Genomic DNA, 12,278 nt, shown 5'->3' with positions numbered 1-12,278 from the left:
AGTTGGTTTGTCTGTATGGTCAATACCTTCCTGCACCTATACTGTACAATCACAAGCCGTCAAAATATTTAGTTGTATGTGAAATGCCATTCACAATAGTGATTATGCTCGTTTCTATAATAAGAGAAGAAACATTGGGGGGAGGTGAACTTATCTCAAATGGACTTGTGTTTTGCCATTAGTTGAAGATGTTTAACACCTTTAGGTTTTGGAGGTTAAGCTGCTTGGCCTTTGATCTCTCTGGGGTAAGGTGCTGCCAAAGGCCCTCTCTCCCTTCGTGCGGCCCTTCGGGGACTTTCAATCCGATTGCTGGCCCGCAATGGATGCAGATCTCAAGGTTACACCTGAGTGTTCAAGGGCAGCTCCAAGTGTAATCGGCACTTAGATCATAGATTAATCTTATTTGCTATCTATTAGGCTTGATTCTAGCTTCCCTCGCTCCCCCTCCTAAAGCCAGGATTACGGTGATAGTTTAAGATAATGGATTCTTATGGAAGGGGAGGTCAAGAAGGCTTCGTGTTTCAGAAGCAACAGATAATATGATTAATCTAAAAGCCTCTTTCAAAGGGGGTCCCACCTTCACAGGCCTAATTGCCAAAGAGGGATGGAAAGAGAATAAATCTGCAATGTTGCCCGCAAACCCGCCGGATGAGACGTTTTAAATTCAACTAGAGTGTTTCATTAATTAGGGCTTTATTGTATAACCCATGTGTGGGTGATGACAAAGACTTTTTTTTGATATCTGAATGTGTTCTTCATCCACTTATTTTCCATTACGGATAATCCACGGAGACAGATCTTTCCATACAAGACAGATTCCTAGACTGGTTGCAGGTAATTTTCATTTAACCTCCCGCAAAATGAAAATGTTGTGACCTGGTTGCAGAAAATAGCAAATAAATGACTATGTGTAGATGAATATTGACATTATTAAGGTTTTTTTTTTTTTATGTGGGTGCCATTGGCATTTTCTTAATACAAGAAAACAATAGCAGACATGCTTTGATGGAGAGCTTTCATTACTATATTTACTCTGGTCTCAAAATTCACTATTAACATTTATCCAAAACGTGGCTCGGGGAAATGCAATGCGTAATCATTTCACTGAGATACTCAAAGGTTATGTCAAGTCGCATGGATTCCCTCCGCTACAGCTTAACTCCAGGGGGGGAACAATCCTGTTCTTTCTGTGATTTCTATAGGTAGCCACTAGCCAAACTGATAAAAGATAAATAGTGATAAAAATATCCTAATGTGACAGCCCAGCAGATAACCTCAGGAGACACATCGGTTATCGGAGCCAGTCATCACACTGTAAAAAGTAATAAGTTGACTTTACTAAGAAAAGCTGTGGAAACTGATTGCCTCAAATTTTTCAAGCAAATTAGGTCATATTTTTTGACTTGATACTACTCTCTACTACTTTGTAGAGTTAACTTGTGTATTTGTAGAGGTTACCATAAAACTTGAGTACAGGTACCTTAATAAACTCAAGTTTAGGCAACTTACAGATTTAAGTTGAGATTTGTAAGCAGAACTTAAACAAAACAGTTATTTTAACATGTCTGCTTGTTCATTTTACTAGAGGAATGTGTGGAAACTGATTGCCTTAAATTTCTCAAGCAAGTTGTACTCAAAATTCTAAGTTGAGAATACAAAGAAAGACAACAGATTTGGCAAAACACTAGAATGTTTATTTGTTCAACAATATTAATTTTAAAACATTACTTGGCCCGCCAACAACATTTTAGAAATACAGCACATAATGCATTCAAGAAAAAACAAAAAACTAAATACAATAAAAAGATCAATGTTTCTTTGTTTTTAACACCTTTATAAAGTGGTTGAAAGCAGAGCGTGTAAGTCACAGAGTTTGGTACAGAATGGCTTGTGGCCAAGGGACAAAATCACTCTCTGTATGAAGTCGAATGTGCTCTTCAATACTGCAGGATACTCTTAAGTTTAGAGCATAATTTAGTCCAAAGAGCAAACACATTGCTTGTGGAAGATTTTCAAGATCATCCACAACCACCGTACCTTCCAAAATGATTGCCGTTGTTGTGGCATCAAGATGCAGGGAGTAGGGTACGGCAGCGGTTGCAAAGTCCTCGGGAATCACTGTCAGAATACCTATTTCAATGTTGGACATATCTTCATTGTCATCACAGTCCTAAAAATGGGAATAGCATATAACAAAAATGAGGTCAAAGAAAGCCACAAAACATCTTTTAAAGGGATAGTTCACCCAAAAATGAAAATCTTGTCATAATTTACTCACCCTCAAGTTGTTCTAAACCTGAATGAGTTTTTTTTTTTTTTTTCATCTGTTGAACTGAAAAGAAGATATTTTGATGAATGATGGTAACCAGACAGTTAAGAGTAGCCATTGACTTCCATAGTAGGAAAACATACTATGGAAGTCAATGGCTACTCTCAACTGTTTGATTACCAACATTCTTCGAAATATCATATTTTGTGTTCAACAGAAGAAAGAAATTCATACAGGTTTGGAACAACATAAGGCTGAGTAAATGACAGAATTTTTATTTATGGGTAAACTATCCCTTTAAGAGCACATACTCATTAAAATGTAAAACTAAATTAATAACACTGTATTATGTCTAAATGTAAAGGCGTTTTCAAATAGGACACAGCAGTGGATGCAGGGGGGAATACATACATCAAACAACTGCATGAAAAAACAAATAAAACTGAAGGCCAGTTATATAAATTAAAACTATCAAAAATCTATTGTCTTTCTTATAAATGTTTTTTTTTTGCATTTCTTTACGTAATATAAAATGTATCTTCTTACTGTCTTTTTTCCTCTAAATTCTTAATTTATCTTTCACTTTCTTTTCTCTAACCCTTACTTTGTATCAGTGTCCCGGTGAGTGTTTTTCTTGCCTTCATAACTCTTCTTGCCAGATATCAAAACTGTTTGAAGAACAGTTTGCCTGTTAAATAAGAATCACATCAGAGAAGAAAATACTTACAAAACATGTCTTGTAAAAATCGGTGGGGTCCTCTCCGAGAAGGAGTGGTAGGCCATGATGAACGGCTGTTCGTTCCGCATTGATGTTGGATTTCTGCAAAGTTATAAAAATTGATATTGAATAGAGCTCATGACACTAGCACAACACAGAGCAAAAAACAACAGCAAAAGCTACATTTGTTTTTCCATCGAAACATAATACAATTGTGATATGTCAAGGAGCTTACGTCATTTTGAATCTGCTGCAGAATCTTCTTAAGTTTGGAGCCAATGTCTCCAGCTTTAGCCTTGAGTGAATCTGTCCAGTTCTTGAATGAATTCAGTTTGCAGGTTTTGCCAGATATACAGCATGGATCTAAAAAAAGAAAAGAAAAAAAGAAAGAAAAGTAGGACAAACTGATATTACAAACTGACTTTTTACTGAAGAAAGTAAGTCCTAGTAAGAATTAAACACCAAAAGTGGTTAATGATCAATTTGTTTTGTAAATGTTCAAGATTAAATTATATAGGAAACCAATAAAGACTCGTGTGAAGAGGGCTGGCCAAAATAAGATGATAACTGATTGTTAGTTACACTATCGTAATTAATGCATCATGCTATTCATTTCCATGTGAACGACACATGAGCCTCGAACTTTCTAGAAAGAATGAAAGAAACGTTATAACGTTAGGCCGCACAGAATTTTTACATACAATGATAAACCCATAACCGATTAACACAGCTTATAAACTGTAGCTGCTACATAAAACAGTGTTCAATAAAAATCTATTTTTGCAATCTAGCTAACGTTAGTAAGTTAAGCCACTTGTCTCAACTGGTCTCATTCGACATAAAACTACTTCAGTGTGCCTTTTCCTCTTACTGCACAATGAGCAAAATAAATTCTGTTTTTATAAGCAATAGAATGGCATTAAAGTTGAAAAATAGTTCAAGTGGCTAGCATAACTTACGTAGTTTTGCTGCCGCATCCCGAACACGAGATGAAGTTCTTCGTCGATGTCGTGTCGTCTTCTTCAACCGTCCCATTGCGAAAATGCGCAAATTGCGCATGCGCGAGACGAAAACGCATTTAAGAAATTAAAAGAGGAAGAGTTGTTTCGTCTATGCTGAAACTTAATAACCAACGAACAATAACTATATCAAGCTCTGTTAATAAAAATATAAAAGACTGTGAAGCAGCAGCAGCCGATTGGCTTGCAAATACTCTTTAATCTTCCCAGTTATTTTATAGTGTGAAGGAAAAAAAGATTCCGAACCTTTAATAAATAAATAAACACGCATGTGTGTGGTGTGTGCGCGCGTTAATTGTAGGGTATTTACTAAAAATGTTATTCATTTCATTATTATTATTATTTTTATGCAAATTATGTGCTCCAGAAATTTGCAACAGTGTGAACATGCCTTTAGTACAATACACTTACCAATCTTAAGTACAATGTACTAGATTTGTTTAGTTTAACTATTGCATCCACCTAAAAGTTCACAGTACACAGTATAATCAAGTTAAATCAACTAATTTTCCAAAGTAAGTTAAATGCACTAGTTTTTCTTAAGTAGAATCAGCAATTACTTTTTACAGTGCAGCAAGTGAATATTTATCACAAAGAACAGACTCATCGCGGCATCACCGCCTGCATGTTTACTAGCTAATACAAGTGGGAGACATGTAATCTTTTCAGGATAGAACAATTCCTGCTTCAATCTTACAGAAATACAGGGGGCAAATACATGTAAGCACAGTACACATAAACAAGAATACACAAATGCCCCAAATGATAATACACTATATTCCGCTGTCTGTATGGATTGTCTTTTCACTGTAGTGATGTAAATATATATATATATAGTAGTCTGTATATATATATATAAGTATATATAAGTAGTCTGAGAACAAAGCCTGCTAGATCATCAGGCATATAGGCAATCGAGCTGTGATATTCTCTCTTATAATCATGATGATGTGTATATATGCATTTTTACGAGAGGCTGTTTATAACTGGTATTTTGAAAGATATTCTTTTTTTTCTTTTTTTATACGGAAGGTCACTTGTGAATAATACATAAGTATAATCTATTATTAAACTATTGGGAAATACCTAAAAAAAAAACATATTCCAAAAATATCATTACCATAAAGTGGGAATGATGTATGGCAGATCATGTCCGTGCCTTATTTAATGTTTCCCACACCATTTTATAGAGAGGGGTAAACAATCAAAACATAGACATTCTTTTATTCTGTCAAATCAGTAAGCAGCTCAATCATAAATGACTGACAAATCCAGGGAATTGAAAAGGCCTCAGAGTGTGCCCTCATAGGCAGGAGAGCTTTTTCTTGTCAAACATAAACCAAATTAATGTTAGACCTTGTGGTGCCTTTAATATGAGGGCTTTATATAGTCATAAGATGGGAGGGAAATAGCATGGAGGGCTATCGCTCTGAGATTTACTATAGGTTAAATGACAGGGCTTTTCAAATCACCAGTGACATGCTATTTGTAATGCATGACATACAGTAAGTGGAATACCAATATAGAGTATTTTATACCACTAAGATTAAAAACAAATTGGTTGAATTACAATTATAGTACCCTTTTGGTTCAAGGGCCTTATCTTATTTAGATTTTTTTTTTTTGTTACATTGGGAAAAAGGTGCGATTAATCGAGAAAATTGATTAATCGTGATTAATGACAGAAAAAATATTTGTAATAATGTCACATTGAATCTCCAAATGAATGTAGAAACAATATAAAGGTGGATTTTTTTAATTTGTGTTTAATGGCATGCTTTTTCTAATGAAGCTCTATAAAAGAGGTCCATGCGACTCGTACACTATTTTGCAAGTCTTCTGGAGTCATGAGATAGCTTTTGTGTTAGGAACTCACTGATTTAAGGCTTTATTCCCTAAAACTTTTCTCTCTGCACTATAAGGGAAGTTGTCATGTCCATTCATAAATGAATCTTTTCTTTTAAGTTGGATCTTTTGGTTGACAAACAAGTGTAAATGATTCGTTCTCAAATTGAACTGATTGGGCTCTCAAGTTCAACTTTAGTGATCCGATTAGCTGTTAACAGATCGCTGGATTTGGAAGATTATCAGTGAATAATGACTTTAAATTTCAGTCTGTATGGCTTCTGAAGACTTATAGCAGATGACTTATATGGATCACTTTTATTGTGCTAAATTCCCCATTCATTGTAATTACACAAGAAAAGGGTAAATTATTCAAATTGAAAAATAAAGTCGTACACATTTGGAACAAGTGAGTGAATAAATAATGACAGAATTTTTATTTTTGGGTGAACTATCCATTTAAAGTAATGGAGCCAAAAACTTTTCCTCCACAAATGGCGTTTTTTTTCCCCTTTGCTTCCATAAATCACTCTACAGAACAGAAGGAGTACCTGCAATGATGCAGCTCGCACATGAACAAGAGATAAAATGGAAATACATCACAACTATAGGTCTTGCCCTTGAGGTTTTCTATGAGCTTGACTTCTGTGAATTGACATCTATGATCAATTTAGGAAGAGAGTTTCTGCAAAGCCAGCATTTTCTTTTTTACACCAAGTCAAGGAAAATGCAATGCTTTTTATATTGCATATCAGACGATGAAACGTGTGAGGGTGCGGGACATGTCCAGACATTCAATTTCAAAGCATTGTATACTTCAACCCGGTTGACATATTCTATTATTCTAAGCCCTCATCAGGCCATCAAGCCACACTGGAAGACATCTTCACTATGATCCATGGTTGCAATATGGAAGGATAACCTTGGCCCACCAGGCTATTCTTTGATATTAGTACTTTATAATAATTTGCGCCAGCGTTTATGTTGCAGGTTCAACAGTTCAAACCTCTCCAAAAAGAGTGTGATTTGGTAAAATATATGTTCGCTTAAAAACATATTTTAACCCTGAGAATATGCACACAATTACTGCGGATTTTATAGGAGATGTATTTATCCTTGGGGACGCCCATTTGTATCAATAACCAAGTCATGTACTGAGCACTATTTTTACTATTAAATCATCTAAAATGGCCAAATGGGAAAATTCATATATTACTTGAATGTGTAAGCTTCCTTTTAGTGGACTGTGGGAACAAAAACCATAATTGAAACCATATTTAAGATAACAAACTGTTTGAAGGTTGTATATTGTAGTTTGTTTGTGTATTTATTTATAAACAATATTTGTATAATGCATATTTTAATTCTACATATAATTCATTTTATATATATATATATATATATACATTTTGAATTATTAAATAATTTAAAAAAAATAATAAAAAATGATATATTATGCTATATATTCATAACATTAGCATTGTGTTCTGTCATTTGTTTACTTATATTATCAATTTATGATACAATTATACATTAAAAGTCATAAAATAATTGTATTAAGTAAAATGTATATATATATATTTATATATGTGAATGCATGTATGTATATATCGTTATACTGTAGATTTGTGAAGATTTATCTATATTTCCGCAGGCCTTTCTCATATCGCTTATCTATTTTTCTCTCTGATAATTGATAGATGCATCAGCTATCATATTCAATTGCTTTACAAGGAATGCTTTGGAATTGAATAGCTCAAAGATATTAGATTTAGCAGAAACCTCGCCGCTTGTTAGCATATTCATTTACCTATGGGAGTCCCATTACGTTTTGTTAATACATACTGCTTTAGTCATCCCCGCTCCCACAAATTGCATTAATGTTTCTGCGTTATGTAGCCACAGAGCACAATAATTTGATTGAGTGCCTATGTTATATATAATTAGATTATCGCTTGAGAGCGGGGTAATTGGCATGCCTTGTCACAACCAGATCAGTGTAAAAAGAGGGAAAAGAAGCCATACATTACTGTCTTAGCCTTTGAGTGTTGCAATGGTGACACTCTAGTGTTACTTAGAGCTGACTGTATGTCTTCATCTCCTTGTTAACACATTGTGCGATGTGAAAAGGTAAAAAAGGTGAAGAAAAAATAGGACTTTTATTCACACAATGTGGCCCCTCTTTCTCACTCTCACTGCAGAGGGAGATATGACTGTTGAAAGCGAAATATGTGATGTGTAAATTTGAAGTCGTTCAAAAAAAGGAAAAAATCAATTAAGCAGATATGATTGTCAGGTGAGCTCTTATCATCAACAGTTAACTGCGTTGTTAAGAAAAAAGGACATAACCTTTGCGAAGGTAAAACTAGGCCTCATTTCCATCAGCACCTGACACTGTCACACTGCTGCTCTCATTAAAACCTGTCAGTCATCCCCCCACACACACACACAGCCTGGCACCATCAATGTAATTTATCAATGTCAAAACTGTCACTGGCTAATGTGAAATAAAGTTTCACACATGAGGAAAATGGACAATTACTAGATGCACACTTTGGATGCATAATAACAAGACAGTTGGTTGATGTGTTATGGGTTATGTAACAGTTGTGGGCGTCATTGTACTAGAGACAATTGAACGTTACTATATATACACACACACACACACACACACATATCGAGAAAATGTGATATAGCACGCATGATTCACAGGTGGAGGCCAATCGGGAGGCAGCTGTTGTTACAAAAATATCTTTTTCCAAACCAAGGTCACTTGGAGGAATATCAGAGATGTTTTTAAGTATATTAACATCAAGTTTAGGGAAAATAAATGAAACGGTATGCTTTGCCGAAGTTGAATAACTTGGCCAGAGGAGCCGAAGAGATGAATCTTTTAAGCTGGTCATTACAGCGGCTTGGATTTCTCACAGCTCCTTGCGTAGTGTCACACAATCACCGGGGCTGAATGAAGGCTGAATATGCTAATGACTCTAATTGGACTACTAATAGAGCATGTCTCTGTAGTTTTTAAGCTTGCGGATGGCTGTGTAATCAGAGCAGACAGTCGTTAAGAGAATGAAGAGGCAACTAGCAATGTCAGGAGAGGGCCTGGCGGTTCCAGCTGACACTACCCCAATCTTCCAGGACCCATTAAATGGCTGTTTCAACGCATTACCTACCATAACATCCTTGAATATCACTGATTTTATTTGCAGTATCAAACATTTCATTTCACGCGCCATTAATGGAAAAGTGCTGAGGTTCTAATGCTGCCAAAACATTTAGTAACTACCTGGACTCTGAGAAACCAATTAACTCCTGAGACAATATGGCCAGTTACACACAAAAATAGGTAGGTCCACCATCGCTTCCTGTTTGGCTGTTCATTGAGTTGTTTCAAATGGCAAAATAGTCATACAAAAAAAGAGAAAATTAGTAAACTGGACAAAATTGATTGTAGCTTTCTCCACTATTCTCACCTGATGAAGTTTTTGTTCCTTGCCACTGTTGCCTTTGGATGGCTCAGTTGTGGTTTAAAAGAGGACATTTCCTTAGTGTCTGATGTTGCTGTTTGAGCTTGAAAATGTATGCAAAGTTACAAAGCACAAAAGCCTCTTTTCCACCATCGGGCCAAACAGTTTTAAGAACAGCAAGGAATGGTTCCTGTTGTATTTCCACTTTAGCTTGGTTCAACACAGCACGGTTACAAACCTTTCTCAGACACGGAACCATGCTGGAAGAATGTGTGTTGTGACGTCACCTCAGGATTGGTCACTTGTCTGTTGCCTGGCTACCAGTTTTTCTGTAGCTGGCCAAACACACTTTTTGATTAAAGTAAACACAAGTTTACTAATAAACTAAAAATAAATATCTGATCATCCTATGTAACAGTCGCTATTTACATCTCATATTGTCTCATATCCAGCCAACCGATCAGAGCCCATCGCAATTTTTGGAAGAATGACCATTTGAACATTCAAGCTACTATTCTAGTAGACCCCAAAAACAAAATCAAGTCTTTGTAAAAGGGCATACAGTAATATGGGCTCTTTAATATTTAGTTATAATATCAATTTGACTATTTTGTTCTCATCCAATAGTGTCGCTTCAAAGTAAATTGCGCTGGATAATTGCACGCTGGATAATTGCGCTGGATAATGGCACAATAATGAAACAATAAGTTTTATGAGCTCTGCAATATCGACACTGTTATTGAACTGAATTGAATCAACACTGATTTAATAACAGCTACAACACTTGCCTCCTCTAGACCTTCTTATAGCTCAATTAAGCTTGTTTCATAATTTGACTTGAGCTAAATAATGACGCTTGTCTTCTGTAGAGCTGCTTTATGGCTTAACTGAGTTTGCTTCAAAACTATTGAATTTTCAACATTCACTCTGTTATGGAACTAAATTGAATCAACATTGAACTAAATCGAGCTGATTAAAGACACTATTGACACTATCAGAGCTGCTTTAAAGCTGAAATTGTATTTGTTTCATAATTAATATTTTTTCTTGTTTATTATTTTGAAAGTGCTTTGAAACAATCTGTATTGTAAAGCACTACACTAGTAATTGTGACTTGATTTGACTTGACATTAAGCTGAAAAAATGTCCCACGTTAGGCAGACTGTCCCTCTGTATTCTTTAAAAATCTTTGGTTGGCACTACAAAATAGATAGCAGAGCTAAATTCAGTGATATTCTTTGTCGCCATTGATTGTGCTAGACACATTTCAAAGGTCAATTTGGGTCACCCGTGCTTGCTTTGTTAATGCCGATCTAAATTGGCGGTTAAATTGGTCAAATCTCCGTATCCCAGGATTTCTTATTACCATTAGGATCTTTTCTTTTTATTTCATCACATTAAAATTTCCATTTGCTCTGCTTAAAAGAACGAAGGATGAAGTAATTCCATTTTGAAGCTTTAAAGTCACTGCTAACTACCAGAAACACTTAATGAAAAGACTCTTGGCTACAGAATGAAGTGATGAGGAGATCACCATTACCCATCCCTCCTCTGACCCCTAATGTAGTTATGCCCAACAGAAAATTCAAGTGGCACTTCAAGAGATGGGAAATAAGCAGACCTCCCTCAAATCAATTACTTTATCGTGTGTGAGTGTGTGTGTGGTTTGGGTATTCCCTACATTGTGGGGACCCCAAATGTCCCAACAAGGATGGTAATACCAGACTTTTTTTATGGTTCTTGTGGGGAAAATGTTTGGTGTCCATGAGGAAAACAGCTTACCAAACATACTAAATGATTACTAAATGTAAAACCGCAAAAAAGTTTGCTGTGATTGGTAGGTTTAGGGTATAGAATATACAGTTTGTACAGTATAAAAATCATTATGGAAAGTCCCCATAAAACATGGAAACCCTGTGTGTTTGTGTTTGTGAGAGAGAAAGACTCTAGAAGTCAGGGTTTTTTTGTGCATGAGTTTATGTGAATTTTATTTAAGTTTGAAGTGAATGTTTGAATAGGCCTCTTTATTTACCTTATTTCTCAATAAAAGCCTATAAATGATTGGATTTTCTATGACCCTTTAAATGAGTCTCTGTTAAACAACAGATTGTTATAGATCTGTCATTTACTGTAGATAAAAATTAAATTAATGGACTCTGTGAAAACAAAATCTGTTCTATTTTATTAATATTTCGCGCAAAAATGTTTGTTTCTCTTTTATAAGGGTCGTTGAGTGTGTCTACACCACGGTCTAAAACCTAATAGTTAGTGGTCATGGTTAAGGTCTGTTTGCCTCAGTGATGTAATCCGGCATGTACAACCAGCCCTCAACTGTGTTTACAACACACCATCTCTGTCTTTGTGTTTTGAAGTCCAAAAAAAGCACAGGTGTTGCTCTGTGAACCTTGCATATTGCCCACTAACCTCATAACCCCACCCCGACCAGCTAATCTTATTCCTATTGATTTTCCAACCAGCTTTCAATAGGTCCTGATAGAATGATGTCAACATGAAGCTAATGACTCTAACACACAAGCAAAGAGAAACATAAAATATCATTACTGTTGCTTTCTTCATCAGTGTCCTCTGACTACCTTGTGTCATTATATTGGGATTGTAATGACCTTGTTCACAGAGAAGGTTAGAGAATATGAGGGTGAGATCCTATAAACACTACTGAACTGCCAAAAGTGATCTTAGCGAACACTATGCATTGTGTATATAATTTATACAATTTAGGCTAATACGTTAAACTGTTTTATTTTAATATATCTATAAAAAAAGTATTTTATTGACGTGATTGGCGAAGCTGAATTTTTTGCATCATTACTCTAGTCTTCAGTGTCACATGATCAGAAATAATTACATTATGCTCCTTTGGTGCCTAAGAAACATTACTTAAGCAGCTCCATTGTTTGCAACAATGATAATGATAAGACAATTATCACTGAACT

The 12,278-nt window shown here is 35.4% G+C and overlaps 1 protein-coding gene and 1 long non-coding RNA gene across 3 annotated transcripts in view; one reads left to right on the top strand and one right to left on the bottom strand.

Annotated features, from left to right (window-relative positions):
* Positions 1 to 12,278, top strand: part of LOC143700774 (uncharacterized) — a 238,340-nt gene that overhangs the window by 155,749 nt on the left and 70,313 nt on the right. The gene's annotated exons all lie outside the window — the stretch shown is intronic.
* Positions 1,849 to 4,022, bottom strand: LOC143700940 (uncharacterized). Its single transcript, XM_077194719.1, has 4 exons — positions 3,947 to 4,022; positions 3,223 to 3,350; positions 2,997 to 3,089; positions 1,849 to 2,170 (listed from the first exon to the last, which is right to left on the bottom strand). The coding sequence occupies exons 1-4, from the start codon at positions 4,020 to 4,022 to the stop codon at positions 1,865 to 1,867; spliced, it is 603 nt and encodes a 200-aa protein (XP_077050834.1). The 3' UTR covers positions 1,849 to 1,864.

Source organism: Siphateles boraxobius, unplaced genomic scaffold (assembly GCF_051911475.1).
Source record: "Siphateles boraxobius isolate OS27281-9 unplaced genomic scaffold, OSU_SipBor_1 32, whole genome shotgun sequence".
NCBI lineage: Eukaryota > Metazoa > Chordata > Actinopteri > Cypriniformes > Leuciscidae > Siphateles > Siphateles boraxobius.
This window is presented reverse-complemented; position numbering and strand designations above follow the sequence as displayed.

Bases quoted from the DNA above. Each gene is read 5' to 3' on its own strand.
- LOC143700940 (XM_077194719.1), bottom strand. From the start codon at position 4,022: ATGGGACGGTTGAAGAAGACGACACGACATCGACGAAGAACTTCATCT. The intron at 3,351-3,946 runs GTAAGTTATGCT...TTCTTTTTTTAG, and splicing joins GGATGCGGCAGCAAAACTAC to ATCCATGCTGTATATCTGGC. The intron at 3,090-3,222 runs GTAAGCTCCTTG...ATAACTTTGCAG, and splicing joins TGCAGCAGATTCAAAATGAC to AAATCCAACATCAATGCGGA.